This window comes from Ambystoma mexicanum, chromosome 4q (assembly GCF_040938575.1).
Source record: "Ambystoma mexicanum isolate Mex_15411 chromosome 4q, UKY_AmexF1_1, whole genome shotgun sequence".
Taxonomy (NCBI): Eukaryota; Metazoa; Chordata; class Amphibia; order Caudata; family Ambystomatidae; genus Ambystoma; species Ambystoma mexicanum.
The window spans coordinates 540,781,382-540,803,678 of NC_090928.1; the positions used below are offsets into that span (position 1 = coordinate 540,781,382).

At 46.7% G+C, this 22,297-nt stretch overlaps 1 protein-coding gene across 6 annotated transcripts in view; it reads right to left on the reverse strand.

Moving 5' to 3' along the window:
* The window catches only part of REPS1 (RALBP1 associated Eps domain containing 1), a 2,155,944-nt gene that overhangs the window by 1,036,595 nt on the left and 1,097,052 nt on the right, over positions 1–22,297 (reverse strand). For all 6 annotated transcript variants that reach the window (XM_069608106.1, XM_069608108.1, XM_069608105.1 and 3 more), the window contains one exon: positions 5,531–5,652. In XM_069608106.1, coding sequence (XP_069464207.1) covers positions 5,531–5,652 — 122 coding nt within the window. The remainder of the gene's footprint in view (positions 1–5,530; positions 5,653–22,297) is intronic.

Below are 22,297 nucleotides of genomic sequence, written 5' to 3' on the forward strand. Positions count from 1 at the left end.
GAACAGCTTCCCGGGCGTCGAGCTTCCCTTCTCCTGGGCCATGTCCGAGATGGGCCTGAGAAAGTTCTGGAGTCCTCCAAAGCGTGGCTCGACGAAATCTTCACCCTTGAGGGGCGTAGAAGAATCCGACACGGATCCCCGTTGATCGGATATAGAAACGGTGGAGCTTGAGGCTCTTTGACCGAAAAAAAGAGAACATTTTCCTATGAAACAAGCGCGAAAACGCACTAAAGCTCGAGAGCAATAGCACGAGGATCCCAACACTTGAACGTGTGGTAAAAATCTGAGGATGGCTGCCAGAGGCGGGGCTTAGGGAGAGGGCAGTCATTGGCTGTGGTCAGTAGGACGCAGAAATCAGTGATTGGTTACTACTACGAAAGTCAGATCAGAAACGAAACTGATACTGAGTTTTTTCTTTACCGAGGATTCCCAGCCTGACGACAGGGAATATTCATGAGCATGTGAATCCATGCCAGACCCCATGCTGGAGAAGTTACAGTTCTCCTTGGTCAGAAGACATAAAACTGAATACAAGCAACTCCAAAGATGAAGGTTGGAATGCAAAAAGGTGAAAGTGGAATGGGCACATGTGCACAATCAACCTAGCTTCATCTTAAACAGCCTTTTATGCAGATTGCCTTGCTTCCCCAGTTGGTCTTTGGCAAAAGGCAGACAATTCTGAATTTGGACACAAAGATTTAATTAAAATAAAAAAAAAAAAGAAATCAGAAACCTTTCTAGAAAAAGTACCGGAGCATTTGCAAATGTTGACAAAGGCATAACACTTTTGACATTCAAAATCCATGCTAAATCAATAAAACTAAGTCTTTGAAGAACTGCTTGATTGTTGAATAATACCACAACAAGCAGACTAGTTTTCTGTTCCGACTGTAGCTTATTATGCAGCTATCATGTGCTATGGTAAATTAGTGTGTGTTAACAGAATACAACTTCATTTATTCAACAGAGCTCCCTCCTTTCACTCAGAGGTAAGAGATTAAAGATGGTGGAATCCTACACAGGCAAAATAAATGGGATTCTGGTTTTCACTGATAATCACAATCTAGGGCCTTTTGCATTTCCAAGGTTACCTACTATCTCAGTTTGTGAGGAACTGAATATTTGATTAGGCACGCCTTAGGTCTATACTTAAAGGTTTTAATGTATGGGGCCCTGGGGATATCTTCATGGTTTGGCATTTCATCAGCTTAGAGGACAAATGACTTGCATATCAGTAATGTTCTTTCGGAAGGATTCCTCATCTACGATACCCATCCCCCAGCACAGATGCTCTACGGAAACCTTTCTGGCAATAGGGGATTTTGGGAGACTCAGTTCCATGTCTCCAAGCGCCCAGCGCCAGACAGGACATTTGGAACAGTAGATATTGAGGCTATGTGTCCTGTGAGCGCAGTTCCACCCTTTTTTCCCCTAGCACTGGTGCAATGGGACCACGGAACTGAAAGGTGTACTAGCTAAATGCCAAGAGGGGCAGGTTGGGAGGGTGATACGGGATCCGTGGGAGAAACATCCATCAGACAGAACATTACCATGAGGCAAGTAATTTGTTCTTCTAATGAATTCCTTCCTCCCATGAATTCCTAATCCATGATAGACTCCCAAGGAGGTACGCAGATTTGGAGGAAGCAGGGACACCACCTATACCAGGAAGCTCTGGGCGACCCCTCTACCATGTTGAGTGTCCTGCCCTGATTAGGAATCATTAGGAAGTTTGGCAAATGTGTGCAGTAAGTCCTGCGTAGTCGCCTGACATATTAGCAGTACAGCGACCCTTCTCTGCAGGGCAGATGTGACACGCAGTCGTCTGGTCGAATGAGCTCCAAGACCTTCAGGCACATCCTTTCAAGTCAGATTGTAGCATTTCTGAAGTGCAAAGGAGAATCCATCTTGAAAGGGTCTGTTTGGTCACTGCCCTGCCAGCACGGGAACCAGCATAATCCACAAAAGCCTGTTGATCTTTCCTGCCATGCCACATCCAAGAGATGCAGCAGCTGAGGGAACACACCAGGTCCAGTCGATGGAATCCCTCCTCTTCCTTGGAAGGACGAGGATGGAAATCAGACTTTCCGTCGGGAGGAAGTATTCTCTTACTCTCAATGTCACCTTTTCTATGGGAAAAAACAAATAGGAAGGCTAAACTGATAACATGTGGGGTGTATTTGTCTAGTGGAAGCGCTGGCAAACAGGAAAATCCCATTAAGGGTGAACAACCTTAAAGAACATGAATGCAGATACTCAAACGGAGTGCTGTGAAGAATCCAGGGTATTGGCCCTTCTCCCTGGCGGTGGGGGGGGGGGAGGGGGCACCCCCTTGAGGTTAGGGAGGCGAGCACACTCAACAAGCCCCGCCCTAGGGGTGTGGGTAAGTGGGACATCACTGGGAGTGACTCACCTCTTGGGGACAAGGACTCCCATTCCAATAAAATATTCCCAGTCCATAATACATTGTCTGCCTACATGAGAATTGGAAAGACTTACTTCTGTTTTGACTCCCCCAAACATTGACATTTCCTCTATCTCTTTGCTTCCAGGATATCGCCTGAACTCCAGAGTCTTAGAACACCAACACACCCCTTTTATTTACGATATTTTTGGAATCACGGAATAGTGAAATTTCTTCAAACTCTTTGGCTCCAGGTAATGCTGGATCTCGTCTGAGCGCCAGAGTCTAAGGAGGACACACCCTTTTGTTTCGGATGATGTGCATAAAATGAGGAGGCACTTTTGAGTCAAGAAGAAAGAAACATAACTAGAGGCAAGCCTCTGATGGAAAGAAGTCCTTATGGGGCGGAGCAACACTATTGCAGAGGCAGCGCTAGCATGGGAACGAACAAGTCGCTAGCAAGATGCCGAAAGGCTGCCGTCCTGACCGACAGGAATCCAAGGTCAGGAAAGAGATGGGATATGGAGAAGCAGCCGATTAATCTGGTGGCACGACCACAAGGAAGCCATGGGGAGGCCTAGTAACCGACGCCGCGACCAGACTGCAGAAGGGAGCCCGGATTCCCGAGTTCCGCACAAGAAATGTATTTGCCAGTGAGACAAGCAACGGCAGGGAAGTGAACGCTCCCAAGGAGAGCACACAATTGAGAGGTACGAACATTGACAATAAAGGCAGGGCTAGCAGACAAGGTTACGGGACACTGATAAATCGGAGGAGAAAGAAAGTGAGCCCATCAGCGGGCTATAGGGCTTCGGAGAGTCCCGAGAAATTGAGCGACTTTAACATAAGGGAAGCAAACGCTCCTGAAGAAGTAACGCTGCTGAGAGAGGCGGACAGTAGACAGGGTTATGGGAGCCTCATAAACCTGAGTGGGCAGACGCCCTACTTAAACCAAGTCACAAAGAAACAAATAGAAAGTCAGAGGACTCTGGGGAGTCCCGAGAATCAAATAGACTAACATTCGAGGCTGGGATAGCCAGAAAGGATGCGGGAACCGAGAAAACATGAATGGGCTGAGGTCCCACTGAGACAGAGGAAGTACGCCTGTCAGAAGGCCAGAGGACTTCAGAGTCTAAGAATCGCACAGTATTACAAAGAGACATTTAGAAAAAGAAAAACTGGAGGGTTTCAAGCATCTAGTCAAATTTGGAGAAATAGGATGAAAAAAGCCTTATTATTCCTGAGGAACAGGAATCTTTGTGAACTGTGTTTTGAGACATTGACCAACTTTGTAAACTTATGAAAAGCAGATAACTGAACTGTATTTTGAGACATTGATGAATTTTGTAAATCTGCTGGAAAGGGACCCAAGTGACGGGGCCTGGCAGAAGCCGAAGACAGAAGCCATTGCTCCGGGCTCCTCCTTTTTGTTGTTTTCTTCTAAGCGGTAGGCTAGTTAGCGTCTAGGATTTGGACTTGGGACTACTTAATTTCAGACTTAACGACTTTTGATACGACTGAGCATTTGCCAGCTGAAGAGGCCAGAGGACTTTGATGCCACAGAAAAGCATCCTTCCAAATTCTGCAGTCAGGCATGACACAATTGGCTGCATGGCACATGCTATGGCCCTGGGGACAGTGTTTAGCAGGTACTGCTGGGTGACTACCTCTGGTTTTGCCCCAGATCAGGATACATGCCACGTGATGGCACAGAATGTTGTCTCACCACATCTGATGCATGGGCTTTACAACTCGTTCAACAATGATGTTGGCTCCCTTACGTTCAACGCCTTCCAGGCTATCTTTTCTCTGGCCAATGCTACCTTCTGCACACTCTGCTGTTGGAGAAGGACCGCCACTTTCAGACTTTTCTTCGAGGAGGAAGAAGCATAAGGTCTGTCGGAACTGCCGAGTGATGGACCTCAAGCAAGTTTTTTTTTTCTTATCCTCGTGGACTGAGGAACGTTCTTTGGTATGTGAAATGATTGAGTAATTATAACGCGCTTAATACTCAGAGGTTTCGGGGCGCGGGACCAGAACTGTGTTTCTCTGTGTCGTCTTGATTCCAAGGCAAGCACGTTGCCCCTGAGCTATCCTCCCAAGACTGATTATCTGTACCCAGTGACCTCGAACTGCTCCATCGGACTCATTTTTCCTTGTGGAACAATGTAAAACCTTTTGCAGCCCACCCCCGAAGCGTGTTAGTGTTCATCGACTGACACGACCCACCATCTTGTGTGTCCTGTCCCTCTCAGAGAGAGAAATCCTGTGGGGGTCAGAAATGGACATCTGGTGTCACAGTCAGTGCAAGGTTAACCCAGGAATTCCTGTAATTGCCATGGTGCAAAATGAAACTGGCCCAATGTAATTTCTGGTGCTGTGCACATAAGGACGTCGGACGCTTATAGGTGTCAAGCGGAGCCAACACAGCCTGAAGGCGCACCCTGGTGGTGGAAATGTTTCTGAAGAGATGCAGCGCTGGGAGATCCTAGATGAGGAATCTGGGGGAGCAAAGACTCCACTAGAAAAGGAATGTGGGACAGCAACTCGTGGCAGCAGACCATAACCCAGCCTGAATCTTTTGCCATTTGAACCATATATCCAAGTAACTTGTATAGACTATTTGGTTGGCCTGTATGATTTTTCTAACGGAAATCACACCGCTAATATGAAGCTGACTTTTTGTGTAACTGGATTGCAACAGCGCCCTGATGCCCTTGGGAATAGGCACTTTACAAATGAAAAAAATAAATATATTATCAACAACATTTAAAGCCAACATGTTATCTGGACAGCGTGACCTGGTTCAGAAAACATTAACGTCTAAATGTAATAATGTGGGTTCCATATTTTAATATCCCCGCAAAAATATAGCCATATTTTTCTGATATTAAGGCATGGAACCTGTGGGAGACACCCCTGCAACCCCTGTATTATTTTAAAAGGAGCTGGGGACACCCCCCGCTCCCAAAAAACCCTGATATTATCCCCACAAAAAAAACAAAAAAAAACCTATGGCCGTTCCCGACGACCATATATACAGCGATATTTTTGGTGGGGATAATATTACCCGATACCATAATGTGAGACTAAAGACATCACATTGGAAAAAACATGCATACTAACCTCACTGCTTTGGTTCATTTCTGGCCAAGTCTGATTCAATGAAGGCATAGATGGAGACTTGCTTGGAGGTGCTTCCACTGGAGAGCTTGAATATCCTACCTCACTGGACTGATCACCAACCTCTGGAAAAAAAGCAACAAATTGTGTCAAATGTCTGACCAAGTTGTAAGAAATAGGTTAATGGCATGTTGCAATTTCGCTTTTTGACTCTTGTATCCAATTACTACCTGTGACACGACAACTGGATATGGGTGTTATTGGGACTATTCCGGGCTGCCTGTCTCAGAACAACGATAGAACATACTTCAAAAACGCCCTGAGCATAATAGATTCAGGCAGAATAGAAATAACTGGAGCTCCAATGCCTTTCAAAACCGCCAAAAGAAGAAATAGTGCAACTAAGAAAAAGTGATTAATCCATATAAGAAAACAAAAAGGTACTTGCCTCCTGATGGCTACACTATGCCATCCACAAATTCCTAAGCTTTTAAAATCTTCTGAAGGTGTAGTCTGGTCCAGAAATTCCCATTACCTGTATTCTACCCCTTTCCCTACAAAAATGCAGATGAATGGTACAGCTGGCACAAAAAAGTAAAACAAGCCCTTTGAGGGTAAGAAGGAAGGGCAGAAGAACAATCTGCGGCAGGAATGCTGCATCCATAAGAAGTTATTTACTTAGTCATATAATGGATACCTTCCTCCAATAGAATACCATTTGTTTAAATACTCCATAGCCATTCATAATAGGAAAGTGGGGGGAGGGTGGGACGGAGGAATACCACAATAATTGGAAGCTTTAGAATCTCGTGCCCTTACTCACACCAATGACAGAAGTATTTTGTAAAGAGACACAAGCGTCCAGGTAGCTGCCAAACTTAATGTCTTTTAGAGGCACCCCTCTCAAGTATCCACATAACTGCTTGTACTCGGGTCAGATGGGCTCAGAACTACAGGTATTTCATTATGAGCCCACTTAGAAGGGCCTAACACAGACAACTATTTAGAACTTGTCTGTTTAAATAACACTTTCTTTTCTAGACACAGCAAATCTAACAAACTGCTGGTGTGCAGATAGAACTCCTAGGTCCTGGCATCCTTCACTATAAACCCTAACTAAGACTGGGAAATCTACTCGCCAGTTTCCTCCCCTGGTTGCTTGTGGATCCCTTGCTGCCATATTAACCCCTCACTCTGCCCCCCCCCCCCCCCCCCCGGTAGCTCCCCGTTCCCTTGCGATCTGCTTCCCTCACCACTGCACTTCTCCCCTAGGACTTGTTAGCGCTCTGCTGCTTCCCAAAGCTAGTTCTGCACTAAAAAAATAATACAAATATTGGTTATAAATACACAGAATTGGTGCTGTGACGAAATTGTTCTGCAGGTGCGCATGGGATGACCAATGGCTAAAGCGCCTCCAAGTTCCACAGTACTACTAAACCACTAGTAATCCCAATCAAAGGTTTTAACAGGCACAGACCTATAGGAATAGCTTCTTCGCCTCCATTAGTAACGTGGCCCAAGGGCAAGCTGTACTCAAGTAACACAAATAATAGTTTTGGGATAAAGGAACAAAAATTAACACAACTAATAAAAGCACCACTGGCCCATCCCTGTAAGGAAAAACAGAGAAAAAAGACTAAAAGAAGCAGACTGTCATAAAAAAAAAGGGGGACACATCGTTTGAAGACGGGGATGCTAAAGCAAATATTTCACCAGCAAAATATCAAAGTTGATTAATAGGTCTATCAAATGGTAGAGAAATTGCTTACAAGTCACAAGGGTCTTTTAAGGCGTACAGGAACACTTCACAAATATTTTTAGTTATTGTCTTTCAGGGCTCCATAGCGTGGAGCCAGGCTTTTCAGAATCGAATCAGGAGTCTGGACACTTTGGCAACAAGCCACGGTCAAGTAGCGATGTGGCAGCGACTGGATCCAATGAATCAATGGCTTCTGGCAGTGAGTGGGCTAGAGTCTCTCAACAAACTTTCTGGGTACTCCAGTGGCAACGGTTTGGAAATTGAAGCAGCCGGCAATTAAGCAGGTTGTGTCAAGTTGGTGAACGCTAGACGTCTCAGTGGAATCCCAGATGCAGAGAGCTCCGGTGTTTAGCGAACCATTGCGATACAGAGACAATCAAGCTTCAAGGTCAAAGAGGACTTCGGTGGTTCCATTGCAGCCGTTTAGAAGGTGATAACTGGTTAAGTTGGTTTACAGGTGTTGGGCACATTTGCACTTTAATTATCAGATAAAGATTAACGGTTTAGTCAAGTGTTTTGTCTAATTGTTTGCTCAATATAAAAACAGTGTATGCATCATTATTTGTTTTCTTTTGTAAAGTGTCTCCACATTATGTGTGTGGTTTTATGGACCCCTAAATTGACATCCTCATAGATATTTGATGTTGCATAAGAGGGTAGGCGTGATTGTATGAATGATATGCATTTGTATGTATGTCTATTCTCTATATAATCACAGCTCCACCTCACTGATGAGGCCCAACAAGGCTGAAACACGTTTATGGGGTTGCTGTTGGTACTCTTTTTCAGACACTCTTCAAACTTCTCTCTGCTCGGAAACCATCTGGCTCCCCCCCCCTAGAACCCTGCTCCGCCTCAATTCTCAAAGAAATATTCTCGTCCACCTGCGCAGGAGAGTATGCCAGAACCATCATAAATGACACCCTCTCCTCAGGAATCTTCCCCAACGCCTTCAAAACTGCTCATGTCAAGCCTCTTCTAAAAAAAACCTTCCCTCAACCCTCTCGACCCCAAAAACTACCGCCCCATCTCAAACACCAGGTTCCTGGCTAAACTCATCGATCAAACCGCATACTCCCAACTAAACACCTTTGTCAAATCCAACAATCTCCTGGACCCTGCACAATCATGCTTCAGACCTCGACACGGAACCGAAACCACTCTGACCTCAATCTGGGACGACCTTAAGATCACTGCAGATACTGCGGGATGCGCTGCACTAATCCTTCTAGCCCTCTCTGCCACCTTTGACACAATCAACCCCTCAATCCTCCTCGACCGCCTCCACTCCCTAGGAATCTGTGGAAAGCTCTCAAGTCGATAGCATCCTTCCTCAAAAATAGGAAACAAACCCTCCTCTCCACATTTGCTTCCGCCGCCCGACCTGTCAATACCGAAGTTCCACAAGGAGGATGCCTATCAGCCCTCCTGTTCAACCCCTAAATGTCAACCTTCCCAGGTATAATCTGCCCGCACAATATCCTGTGCTTTAACTACGCCGATGACACCCAATTAATCCTAAAACTCCTCAACTCAAACCCCAACTGTCAGCCTGACCTCGCAGCTTGCCTCCTTGACATTGCTCGCTGGATGACCACAAACCACCTCCTCTTTAACCCCACTAAAACCGAAATCATGGTGTGCGGCAACACCGAGCTTCTCCCCCATTCTCTACCATGGCCATCATCCATAGTCAATCCATCCACCACCTCGACCACAGTAAAAAAACCTTGGATGCACCTTCAACTCTGACCCAACCCTCTCTCGCCAGATCAACGTCTCCAAGTCCTGCCATTACCACCTCAAAATTCCTAGACGCATTTTTCCGTACCTCTACTTTCCCAACAGACTCGCTGCTGTCCAATCTACTGAATTGTCGAGACTGGTCTATGCCAACTCCCTCTACCTCTGGATCCAAGCATACCACCTCATTAAACTACAAAGAGCACAAAACGCTGCAGTCAAATTGCTTCTTGCACTTGGCCCAAGAGACCACACCTCTCCAGCGCTCACAACCCTCCCACTGGCTCCCGGTCAGACGAAGTGTGACTTTCAAAACCTTATGCATCTCCCACGAGCAGTGAATAAAACCGGCCCTCTATACCTACAGGACACGCTAAAACCCTACCACTGCGCACTCTAATATCAAGCTCCGCCCTCCTTTTAGTGATACCAAACACCAACTCAGTCAGGTTAGGAGGATCCATCATTCTCAGCGTTGGTCCCCACTCTATGGAACTCGCTTCCACACCACATTCGACACACCGAAGACTACCTGTCATTCAGAAAATTACTGAAAACATGGCTCTTCCCTTAAATAACCGACACTTAGAGCAAACGGAATAAATAGCCACAACAAACAGAAATCCATGGGTTGTTTGAGGAAAGAAAATAAAAGAGCAAAGGGAGTCAATGGAACGGATAGAAAGACTAAAACGCATACTGTAACTAAAACAGATAGACTGAGTGAAATGGATAGAGTGGATGGAACGGATAGTGGATGAAGGATGGACGGATGAATGGGTGAGGGGATAGAAACGATGAAATGAATGTAACGGATGGAGAAGATGGAACGGACGATGTGGGTGGGACGAATGAGTGGGTGGGACGAATGAGTGGATGGAACAGATGAAGAGAACGGAACAGATGAAGAGAACGGAACAGATGAGGATAGAACGGATGGAATGGACAGAATGGATAGAACAGACGGAATGGATAGAACGGACGGAACGGATAGAGTGGATCGGAAAAATGAAGAGAATCGACCTGAGTGGATGGAACGGATGAGGGGATAGAACGGATCAAAATGATGAAGTGGATAGAACGGACAGAGAGGATAGAACGGACAGAGCGGATAGAACGGACAGAGCGGATAGAACAGATGTAACGGATGAAGTGGATGAAGTGGATGGAACGGATGAATGAAACGGATTTAGTGGATGGAAAGGATGGAACGGATGGAAAGGATAGAGTGAATGGAGTGGAAGGAAAGGACAGAGTGAATGGAGTGGATGGAAAGGACAGAGTCAATGGAGTGGATATATCTCTGTATCTCCTATTTACGCTATGTATATGCTATGTACCTGTATCCCCATGTTATCTATATCACATGTTTACCCTATCCATCCGTATGCCGCTGTGTACGCACCCTGTCCTGCTCTCGTGCTTGGTCACAGGCACTTTACTGATAACCACCATATCACACTACCACGATTACGCTCTCCTATACACCATAATTCAACTAGAACACAGCTATACTATGACACATTAGGCCTAGCTGTTCTCATACTAACATGACCCCACAAACACCTCATCATCCTAATAAAACACAGCTAGCTGAGCACATACCGGCTAGTTTAAGCGTCTCCTCAGGCCTAACGCAGCCAGAACTCAGTCTGGGTTTCCACCCTTCAGACTTAACGCATCTAACGGATTCCTCAAAACCACACCTACCGCTAGGAAGCCATTATCATGCAACAACCACACCAGCTGCACACATATCCAGTGCTGCAAACGCACCATACAACACTCTCTCTCTCTCTACTGACTTGAACTGCGGGTCCCGAGGGCGTTCAACCTACCAGCACTTTGAGGTCATACCAATGATACATAAGGCGCTATATAAATGCAAATAACATAACATAGCACTTTGGTGCTGGACTGCCCATGTGGGCGGGACAAAGACTGATATGCAAATGGGTATTTCCCTTCTGTGAAAGGTACAGTGAGCTAAAGTGTGGCTGTGGACTCTTGAGTGGGGACCTTCCCAAAGAGCAGGTCATTTAGCCGTGTTCGTTCTCAAATAGGGGTGCCTATGGACTATTTTTTTACTATTCTATATATTTATATTGCCTCAGTATCAAGCCAAATCTAAAATTAAAGTTGTTGTGAAACTGAAGGCCTGCTGTGTTATGTAGATTAAGCACTCTCAGTACTACCTATAAGTCTTGCCTAAATACTGAACGTGGTTATTAGATACAAGTCTTTTTCATTCTTGTCAAAATGCTTCAAATCATGTTTTCATGTTCGTGTTATGTGAATTAATAAATGAAGAGATTGTGTTTTCATCGAAAGGTGTCCAAACTGGAATCAATGTAGTCTGGAGAGGTCAAGTGGGCCATGGGTTGCTTCCTTGTTCTGTGGTTACTGGGAGAACCAATCCAGGTTCTCAGGGACAACTTACCCATTATTCTGCCCTTCCCAGCTAGGAATTTTCATTGTCATGAAGTCAGGGGCACAGGCATGCCGGGGTTGCATGCACAGGAGACCTGGGTGGACAAAAGGTGCCAGGCTCATGAACAAAAGTAAACAAGAACATCCATTTAACACCAAAAAGCTTTTATTATGGGCATAGCACTTCAGATGCATTAACCTTGAACATTCCATCCATTAAGCAGCCCCAAGTGTATTCTTGGTTGTGGCTGCTAATGGATTGCCTTTGCATGTGCTCACTCTCTAGGAGTGGCAGGGTGTGGCTGGAAAGTCGACCCTAATGGGTGTGCCCACAATCTCAGCTATATAAGCTGCCCCGATCCTCAAGATAGATGCTTTGCGTTATTCTACACTTGCAAGCAGCGTAACGCTCACCGTCGCCTGAGGTCAGACTTACCTTTGAAGATCCTTCTTCCTGGACATCCTGCTTCCTGCCAGCATACTTACCAACTGGGGGAAGCTGTTCTTACCTGTACATCTCTTCGGCGAACCAGGTATTCATCTTTACACTTTCCGGAACGCCGATATCCTCCATCTTGGAAACCGCAGCACGACACGCTCCATCATCGACAGCAGCGCCTGCAAGGAAAAACAGAAGACAAGGTTAGATATCGAAAAAACAGTCAGTTTAAGGTTGCGCTTCGCCATACTTCGCGCTTTTCCTTAAAACATCACTTACCTGCTGTTGAACATTGCGGTAGCATCCATCTTCCATCCGGCCATGTCTCGCATCTCACAGCTGCATTGAGGCCGCATTTCCATCTAAGGGAAGAGAACAGAAGAGAGACATTATTGCGGGCATACATAGGAGCAACATATAAAAACATTAAACCGAACTAACAGCATCACAAGAGCTCAAGAAAGACTTACCAAACCTAAGGAGGAGCATAGTAGCAGCTGGACTGGACTAATCTTTATCAGGGATCAGTGAAGGAACTAGATCCCATTTGATGCGCCCCTGCCAGAAGTAGCAGGACGGAGAGCTCATCTTCCATAATTCACAGGTAAGCTTTATGGGCTGGCGTATGCTCACAGAAACCATACTTTGGGGTGAAGGGTTCGAGAGGTACAACAATCACAGATTAGTGCACTCACACACTTATCTCCACGCAGGACCAGTATCACCACGTACCACCGCTCACAGCTTTTCTTCTGAGGGAGAGGCCTGAAGGGGGTCATTCAAGTTCAGGGAGGGCTGCGACCGTGCCCAAACGCCTCCGCAGAGACCAGGTGAGTGTAACAGGAATTTCCGTAGTGAGCACGTGCAAGGTTTAGTCATCTGAGCAGGGCCCTGGCTACCAGCCACTAAGTTCCATCAGGACTTGTCCAGCCAACTGGCTGTTCCAAATGGACCAGGAGAAGAGAAGCTTTTCTCATCCTTGGAGCTGGCTTCACCTCTATGGTAGAAGAGGTTAGAGTAGACTGTACCTAAAAAACACCATCCAGGTGAATCCTTCTTCAAGAATGTTCCAGGGGTGAATCGACCAAGGGGAATGTTCCTCCATTATAAAGGCAAAATGCTGCAGTGTATTGGTTCACAGCAAGTCTGTTGTAAAGGGTCCAAGCATGTCTTCTGTAACAAGTGTCCTTGGCCTTCATATGTCATACCCAGAGCTTCATGACTGCAGAAGTGAGGAGGGGAGACAGAAGGTATGGGATCGCTAGCAAAATCCAAGATGCTGAGACCACTCTGCTGACTGAAGCTCCTCTCTGGGCTACACTAGCTCTGCCCCCTTCTTTGGTCTTCCTACATACAAAAAGTTTTCAGTAATCATGACCCTGGTGTGAGGTGGCGAGTGTGATTACAGGACTGTCTTGTTAGTACTGTTCCCAGGTGCTCTCTCAAGGAGGATTCCTGTTCACTGGAGGAAGGTGCAGACCCTCTGCAGCAGGATCAGAGAGGATTCATGGGCTGGACCTAACATTTATTTTGTGGCTATACCAATGACAGACGTCTAATACACATGAGGCCCCGTCAAGAATAAGTCACTGTTCACCAAGCTGCCAATATAACATCCAATGCCTGTAGTTGCCCAATTGTGTAATCTCATTACCAAACATTTATTAACTAGACATGGCTTATATTAAAATTAACAACTGCCACCTGACTGCTGAGGCACACAGTTCTAATATTCTGAAACAGTGGTGCAGACGGTTAGAAAACCACTTCTGTCTTTCAGAATGTTGAGGTCTAGCAGCTGTGTTCAGGAATGCACATGTGATCTTTGATAATGTCCTGCTAGGCTGCTGTGGAATGTCAGGAGACTATCCCAGCAAAGCACACACATGCATTATGCTTTCTGGCATGGAGCATTTTAAAAGTGATGCGATCAGCAGATCACACCTTCGCAAATAGAACTATCTGCATCATTTTATTATTTGAAAACAAGAAAATCAGGCTATTAATGGCAGAACTAGATGGGAAGTACTCTTGGCACACTTCCCCATCCTCTAGGTGCATCATGAATGTCTACCGGAATGGCACGGTCATGGCCCAGGTATCTCAGCCCAAACTCCTCCTCCTCCTCCTCGATAGGCGTCTTCCATCTCTCATCAACTTCCTCCCTTCTCCCGCCACCCTGGCCCCTTCGCCACCATCAACGGGTGTACCATATCCCTGTACCCCTCCTCGGGAGACCATCAAAGGTGGCAACCAGCTTCACTTAGCTACCCTCAACTCTTGATCTGCCGTTGAACACTCCTCCAACATCAGTCACCTTCATGGAAACGTTGACCTTGCCTTGACATCATCACTCTCACTGAGATGTAGTAAATAGCCAGCTGTGTCATTGCTTTTCACACACTCCTCCCTGAGGGCTACAAGATCCCAGGCATAACCAGGCTGGAGGCAGAGTGGCCCTGATCGTCCCTGAATGGGTCCCTGCTACTATCATACCCAATCAGTCAGTCTTTCTTCGAATACCTTGTCTGCAGGCATGGTATCTCTATCCTCTCGCTGACATGCACCACCATCTACAGGCCCCCTGGTCCGGGCTCCCACTTCCTTTAGGAGTAGGCCGACCTCAACTTTTCTCTCCTAGCCTCTACCTCCAAGCTTCTTCTCCTCAGTGACTTAAATATTCACCTTGACTCTCCTGATGAGACCACTGGATTCCTCCGCAGCCTCTGACTCTTTCCCCTCACCATTCTACCCTCCGGTCTGACCCATTTAGCCAGATACACCTTGGATGCTCTCATTTCAGCAAACATGCCCTTCTCCAACCCTCTCATTACACCTCTCTCCTGGTCTGATCATGCTCTCCTGTCCTCTAGTCTGGATCACTTGAGTCCCCCAGCTAAGCCTCCCTCCCCACGGCCAGTCTCCTTCTCCATCATTCTCCATCATTGATGGAGCAAGTGCCCGCTGCTGCTTTTGCCGCCACCTGTTACGCTCACCTGGCTCCCACAGGGAGACAGACTAGACTGGCCCACCCAGCTTGGTTTGCTTGGCCTTAGGAGTATTCTTCTGTAAATGGAGAAAGGGAATTAACCACCCGTGGAGTTGAGATTTAACCCCCACCCCCTCTGCTGTTCTCCCCTCTGATCGCCTCTAATGTCTTCTTAAAGTCACCTAATGGTTTGGAAGGATGAGCTCTCCATCCTGCATCGAGTGCAGGGGCGCGTAGATAACGAGTTGCTTCACTGGTTAGAAGGAATTGGTGAGTTTCAGAACATTATAGTTGGTAAGAGTTCAAATGTCCGACTTTCACTCTTGTCCCATTCCTTGCAGTTTGCAGCTTGACCCCAGCAAAGAGAACCTCGTGGTGGCTGGCGAAGTTCCAGTAAGGATTTGTCTTATCCAACACAGTTCAATAAAATAAGGCCAGAATGTAACCTGTTGCTTTCTCCCTTCTTCAGGTGCGGAGAGAAAATATGAAGTTCGGGGAATAATGCCTCCGGTGGTAAAATTAGGTAAGTCTATTGTGGTGAGAAGGATTCCCCTTGTTTGTCCCTTTGTCTCACCTTGTTGTCCTTTTGTTCCCCTTAGGGGCCGGGGTACGGCGAGGATACTATGGAGACTGCGCCGACCCGTGAAGAGGAATAGTACCCTCGGCGGTAAATCAGGTAAGTCTATGGGGGTAGTTACTATTGTCTCCGTTTGTTCCCTTGGCTCACCTTTGCTGTTCTTGTGTTCCCCTTAGGTGCCGGAGTGCGGCGGGAACGTGCAGAAGGATGCGGTGGATCGTGAGAATGCTGCAAAGGCTGGTGAGTTCAGAGCGGCGCTGCAGCAGGCGAGGCAGCACACGTGAAATACTTCTTTCTTCCAGCTCGAAGGCGTGGTGGATCCGGAATTCAGGTAAGGATCGAAGGTATTGCTCTTGTTCTAACCTTTTCTCCTTCCGTTTCCCCCTTTTTCTAGGAGCTGCAGACTCGAGGCAGGCGTGGCAGAAGACTGGATGCAGGCTTGCAGACACGGTGAGCGTTACGCTGCTGGATGCAGAATAACGCAAAGCATGTGCTGCTCTTCGGGCGTGGTTTAAATAGCCTCCAAAGTAGTCCCAGGTAAGTATTACTCCCCAGCCCCACCCGAGTAAAAAATAGTCCCACGGTAAAATAGTCCCTTCCAAGCCTCATTTGGCTTGGAGCTCTTGCAGCATGATCTGCATCAGGTAAGTTCTACTCTATGGCGCCAGGACTGACTCTCCATATGAGCCTGGCGCCATAGGCACCAGGACTGCACCCAAACAGCCCCTAGCAGGGGTTTTTGGGCTTGCTCAACATGACTTGATGCCTGCTTCCGGGGTTGCTGGACCTGGTCTTGGTCCCCGGGGGTAGGCATCATGACACCACCTTCAATACCCCTCCCACTCCTTCCACAGACTCCCAAACTGACTCTGCCCTTGCTAATCTTCAGCTCTCCATCACCAACACCCTGGACATCCTTACCCCTGTCATGAGGATCTGCATGAAGCCTACCTTAAAGAGCAACACCAGGTTTGACTCTGACCTAGCCTCTCTGAAACGCAGTGCAGAGTTGCTGAGTGGAAGTGGCGTGCATCCTCTGACAGACTGGCCTGTCGCCTCTTCTAAAGGAAATACAGACTCTCCATCCTCTCTAAGAAGAGGGCCCATATCCAAACTTGCATCTCTGGGGCCACTAACACAGTTGAACTCTTTAGAATCTGCAAGGACCGCGCCTATCCTACTGCAGTGTCCACTTCTCCCCTAGCATCTCTGAACTTCTGTACTTCACTGGCCTCCCACTTCTTAACAAAAAACTCAGGCAATTCTGTCCTCACTCTCTTCGACCCCTCCTGCCTGGCAAACTACTGCCCTATCTCCATTACCCCCTTCCTGGGCAAAGTCCTGGAGAAACTGGTCATCTCCCAACTGATCCAACACACTGAATCTGTTGGATGTCTCCACGACCACCAGACTGGCTTCAGAGCAGCGAGAGGTAGGGAAACTGGTCTACTGAACACCCATGAAGACTTGCTCTTAAATCTCAATTCCAACTCTCCATCAGTTCTCATCCTTCTGGATCTTTGCTCTGCCTTCGACACAGTCAATCATGCCCTGACAAATTTGCTCCCTGACACCCTTGGCATCACTGGTATGCCTCATAACTCTCTGATCGCCCTTCCCAGGTTCAACTGGGCGCTTTTTCTCCCCAATCACACTCTCCACTTGCAGCGTCCCTCAAGGCTCTATCCTCTTGCTGTGGCTCTTCAACATCCACCTTTCCCCTCTGGCCCACCTGATCTCGTGCTCTTTTCATTTGCAGTGTTATGCAGATGACATGCAGCTCTCCTTCAAGCTTCCCTCTACTGCCTCCTCTTCCTCCTCTCTCATCCCTGACTGACTGGTATTCAGGCATGGTGTGCCACCAATGATCTCTGCCTTAATGCCAGTAAGACTGAGATCCGCCTCATTGGGACCCGAGCTCCCTCCGTCCCTGTGGCCGCCCTCTATGGGTCCCCTCCCCTCACCCTCCTGTGAGGCAAAAAAATCTTGGTGTCATCTTTGTTTCCCATCGCTCCTCACATGGCGGACCTTGCCAAGAAGGCACACCATCAGCTGCACATCCTTCAAAGCATTCTCCCTTCCCTCACCTTCTGAGAAACTCAATGTCTCGAGAGCTCTGGTCCACTCTAGGCTGTACTGCTGCAACAGCCTCTTCCTCAATCTTCCTTTTCCCTACCTTATAAATGCCATATCATACCTTCACCTAATCCAGTATAGGACTGCAAGACTTATCCTTGGCATCAAGCCCTGGGACCGTATCTCTCCAGCCCTAAAATCTCACCACTGGCTTCTAGTTTCAGCTAGGATCAAGTTCAAGACCCTATGCATCATCCACAAGGCTTCTGGGGCCTGAGACCATGATACATCCAACTAACTCTCCCAAAATACCTATCTGCTAGAGCTCTTCGTTCTTCTAGCTCCAACTCTCTGCGTATCAGACGCTTCCCTAAGCAGAGAGAGGGGGGGGTAGAGATCTCTCCTCCGCAGATGCCTCCCCCTGGAATGGTCTCCCAGCCCTTCTCAGGCTTGAGTCAGATCTCCTCAAGTTCCAAAAGCTCAAGACCCCCCTTTTCTCTTCTTCCTTCCCTCTCCCCCTCAGGCTCCCTTGCTGACCACCCTGTCTGCCGCAGTGACTAGCTGCTTGGTTCCCTCTGAGCTCTACAGGGCACTAGCCCAAGCCCCCCCTGTCTCACCAACCACCCTCCTGGCACTTAGCATGTGAACCCTCACCCCATTGCACCCAATGCAATCCCTGGCACTTGCCCTCCTGACCTCCCCTTAGCACTCGCCTAGCCCCTTGTTGCCCCCCTCTAGCTTCTCCCTTTTTCACTTGCACTCTCTCCTCGCTACCCTTCACGTCCCTTGCCACCCTAGCACTTTGCCTTTCACGTAGAACTGCCCCACGCCCCACCCTCGCACTTCTTGTTACTGCACGTGCATGATCTCAATGTCACAACACCTAGTAGGACCAGTATTGTTATCTTTCGCCCTTGTTCTCGCCCTTTGTTTTGTCTTGCGGCACCTTGGAACACCATTTGTTGTATAGGTGCTTTACAAATATCCTATAAATACAATAAAAACATTTCCGCCCTAATAAGATGGCATTCTGTCAGAGGAGGGCTCTTTTAGGTTATGTCCTGTAAAACATTTCCTCTGTCGTGGGTGGGTGAAGGAGGAATAAATGAAAATTGAAGACTCATCTGCTGTAAATCAAAAACACGCCACATTTGGCAAAAATGATCGTTTCACCTCAATGGAACCATTTTCTTAACTAACAGTAGGAATGGAGCATTACCAAAGTGTTTGAATCTCAAACCCTCCCTCCCTGGTTGGCAGCAACTACAAAACCGGCTTTTTAGGATCAGAAGATTTAACGGACAAACATGAAGGCACTCAAATGGAGCTGCCTTTTGATGCCTAAGTTTCAGATTCCTATCTCATTCTGAGTCAATGAAAGGCTATATAAGAAACAAATTACCTATCCCTTTAAGAAATCACAACACTGCTTGAATGTGAAGTGGGGTCTCAAGCCCTTTAAGATGTGGTAGCAATACCCTTGAGATGGATGGGGATGCAGAAATTATTTAAACATCAATAATCAAAACGACTCAGGTAGTTAGCAAAAGGATAACTGTTTTAATATCAATTATCTAAAACAGGGAGTACAACAGACATCAACGGACGTCTCAGTGTAAGGACTCTCTCAATGCATCTTTAAAAAAAGCATTGTTTTATAGCAAAAAATCATCATAGGCGACGTCAACCTACGTATTACTATAGTCATTCTACATGGCAAACTTCAAAAACCTATTGAAAAAAGTGATAGGGTCTAAGGGAATATCGAAGTATACGATCCATAATAGTCTTAGGCAGTGAAAGAAAGTGATTTGTTTCTTAACATTAGGTGGGGCAACAAAGCCCTCCCCCTTAAACAGGTCACTAAATACACGACATCCCATTGAACCGTAATCACATGGCCCCCTACCATTGGTTGACTTCTAACCTCCGTCAGTACTTTTCTACTTAAGTTTAGCAGCATGCAGATTGGGCTTCCAGGTGCTGGTGAGTTTGTCTTAACCATAGCTTCCCACCAATTAGCATATCATCCATCATCACCTCAGTGTTCTGCTGTCAATTAAGACTTTGAACTTGTCCTTGCGAGTGTTCTCTTGCTCTGGAAAATTCAGGGGAGTGAAGGCCTGCTCTGCCCTCATGCGTAGGAGTGAACATCATGCTCGTACAACTTCTTCGCTCCACGTAATGAAGACCACAAAATCGAGCTTCTAGTGTATTAGAATACTATTTTTTTAATAGACCTTTGACGTCGTCTTGTTTTTGTCTGTGCCTCCTGAAAAGGAGCTTCATTCTTCCCCACAATTTGTATCCAATGTCAGCTCACCCCAGCCTGATATGGCCTTGGCTTCTTGGCTCATCCACCTTCGCCTTTCTACGTTTCACTTTGTAATTCACTTGTTTTCCAACTGCGACACACTGGAAAAAGAGGCCTTCCTTTAGCCCAGCTCTGCCATAGTACGTAGTGGAACCATCCATTCTTTACTCACTCCAATATATATGTACATGTTGGCACATGCCGCAATCTATTCACTAAAAAGCTAGCCTCAGGAATACTTCATCTGTTTGCGTTTCTTTGCAAATGTACATGTGAAATATGACTTGATATCGTCATCGTTTCTGTAGCATACGTGACATGCACCGCCCTTTGAAGTGCTGGCAAAGGTGGAAGTACTCCTAAGATGGCCTCCCTTTGTGCCATTTTGACGGTCTAGTTCTTTTTCAAGATGGCCGTTCCTCACAATACTGTGCACTGCTGGTTGCTTTCTTGCGTTGTATCCGTCTTTGGTTTAGCGCTGCCTGTTCCTGTTTCAACAGCATTCCTGCAAACCTTCTGCTGCTCCTCTCTTGTTATTCTTTTCTGAACTCTTAACCGTTCCTCGGTGCCCTCCTGCACGCTCGGGTGCTCATTCCTCTTCAAGTTAACTGTTCGCGGGATTCCTTACTTTTCAGCTTTCTATCCTGCTCCGTTTCCTTGACGGTCACTTCCGCGTTTCCTTATCTACCTTTCACTTATACTATTTCTTTGGTTCCTTGCCTTTTGTAGCATGGTTTCTACCTAGTCATCTGACAGCTTAGGCTGTCTTTACATTTCTGGTTCCTCCTCTTTGTTTGGCCTTGGCATCCTACCCCGTTTACTCTTCGGTCCACGTATTTCTCACTACTTCATCATCGCTCATTTATAGTGATTCCGTTCTGATTAAACCCTTGAGCTCTCTCCTAACTTCCCGCAATCTTAAATTGCGGTACCTCCATTTTCTGTATCTCTTGTACTTGCTACTGACTCCCTATTTTTGGCAAGTCTCCTGCAGTCTATTGTGCAGCGTAGCTTCTTGGGCTGTACCCGCCGGGAGTTGCTACTTGGTACATACGTTCCTCTGCAGACTCGGAGCAGTCTAGTGCAACTGTTGGTCCATTTACCCGCTCGGATTATTGGTGCGTTACCTGGAAAAAGATTCTCTGCCTAGGAAGACAGACTGTTTCAGTGCTACCAGTTACAACTCTTCTACAACTCTCATCAGACCAACCACAGCCCAGGGTTTTTTTGTGCCTTAAAGGCTTTTTCCCTGATTTGGGGGCTTGCTCCTCTGGGGTTCCCTAGACTTGGAAACTAAACCTGTCAAGGTGGCCTCCGAGGGAGTTCGCCCCTACCTGCACAAAAAGAAAGAAAAGAAGACAAAGGAGCAGAAAAGACCACATTGGAAGAAGAATTCTGATAACCCAGACAGCTCCGTCGAGGACCCAGGTGAGGAGGAGTATGGGGAAGTTTCCTCAGGAGTTGACAATACGTTTCTTTACCTTGATCCCAAGATGTCACTTATCTTCGATACTTTCTTGATGCCTTATAGAAAATCTGCATTCTCTAGTCTCTGCATCTGTTCTATGTGCGTCAGCTGAACTTTGCATGATGCCACCATTCTTCTTCGCCATTTAGCTGTCCTGTTTCTTCCGGGATTTCATTCAAATGGCCATCATACTGTCTCGTATGCAGGAATGATTTTCTCAGTGGGAACCTTGCTCCCAGGATTCTCCTAGGTATCGGTATCTGCAATGGTTTTGCTCGTGTCTCACACTCTGGTTCCCAACATATAGGCAATAAGGGCAAAGTGGTTGATTTGGGGGTACTTAGCTCCTTCTCTACAAATGGAACAATACAACCCTTCCTCATGAGTTTGCTTAACGCCTGACAGCGCAACCAACAGCCTTTAAAAGCGGCAATGTTTAAACCTTTGTTAGCTAATGAAGAGGACATCCATTACGAAAGCCATAGGGTATAGCACCAAACAAAATTCTGTTCACCTAGAAAACTAAATGTGTTGGATTTAGGAACATCTTGCCAAGAGCACAATCCCTACCATATTTTCTATAATAAAATGTTTTTATGTCAGCCAATTAATAGCAAAGGATGCAAATTAACACGAACAGATGCTGCGGTAGAAGTACTTGCCCCATACTTAGAACAACAGATCCTTTCTTCAAGCAAGGTTTGATGAATCGGTTGTTCCAAGCAGTGGGAAGTGTCCCGGTCTATAGCACACACTGGCTCAAACTGCATGCTTGACTATTGATTGGCTGAAACACAAAATGTGAACTTAATGCCCTATATAAATGAATAAAGAATATGCCACCCCTCTTCACTGGGTAACGCACAGTGATCATGTTGTCTGTCATACTCTTCCACCCCCACCAGTTACCTCAACCAGCTCTGACATCCTCTTCTGGCTTCTCTCCAGGGAATGTCCCCGAAAACAAGACATGCA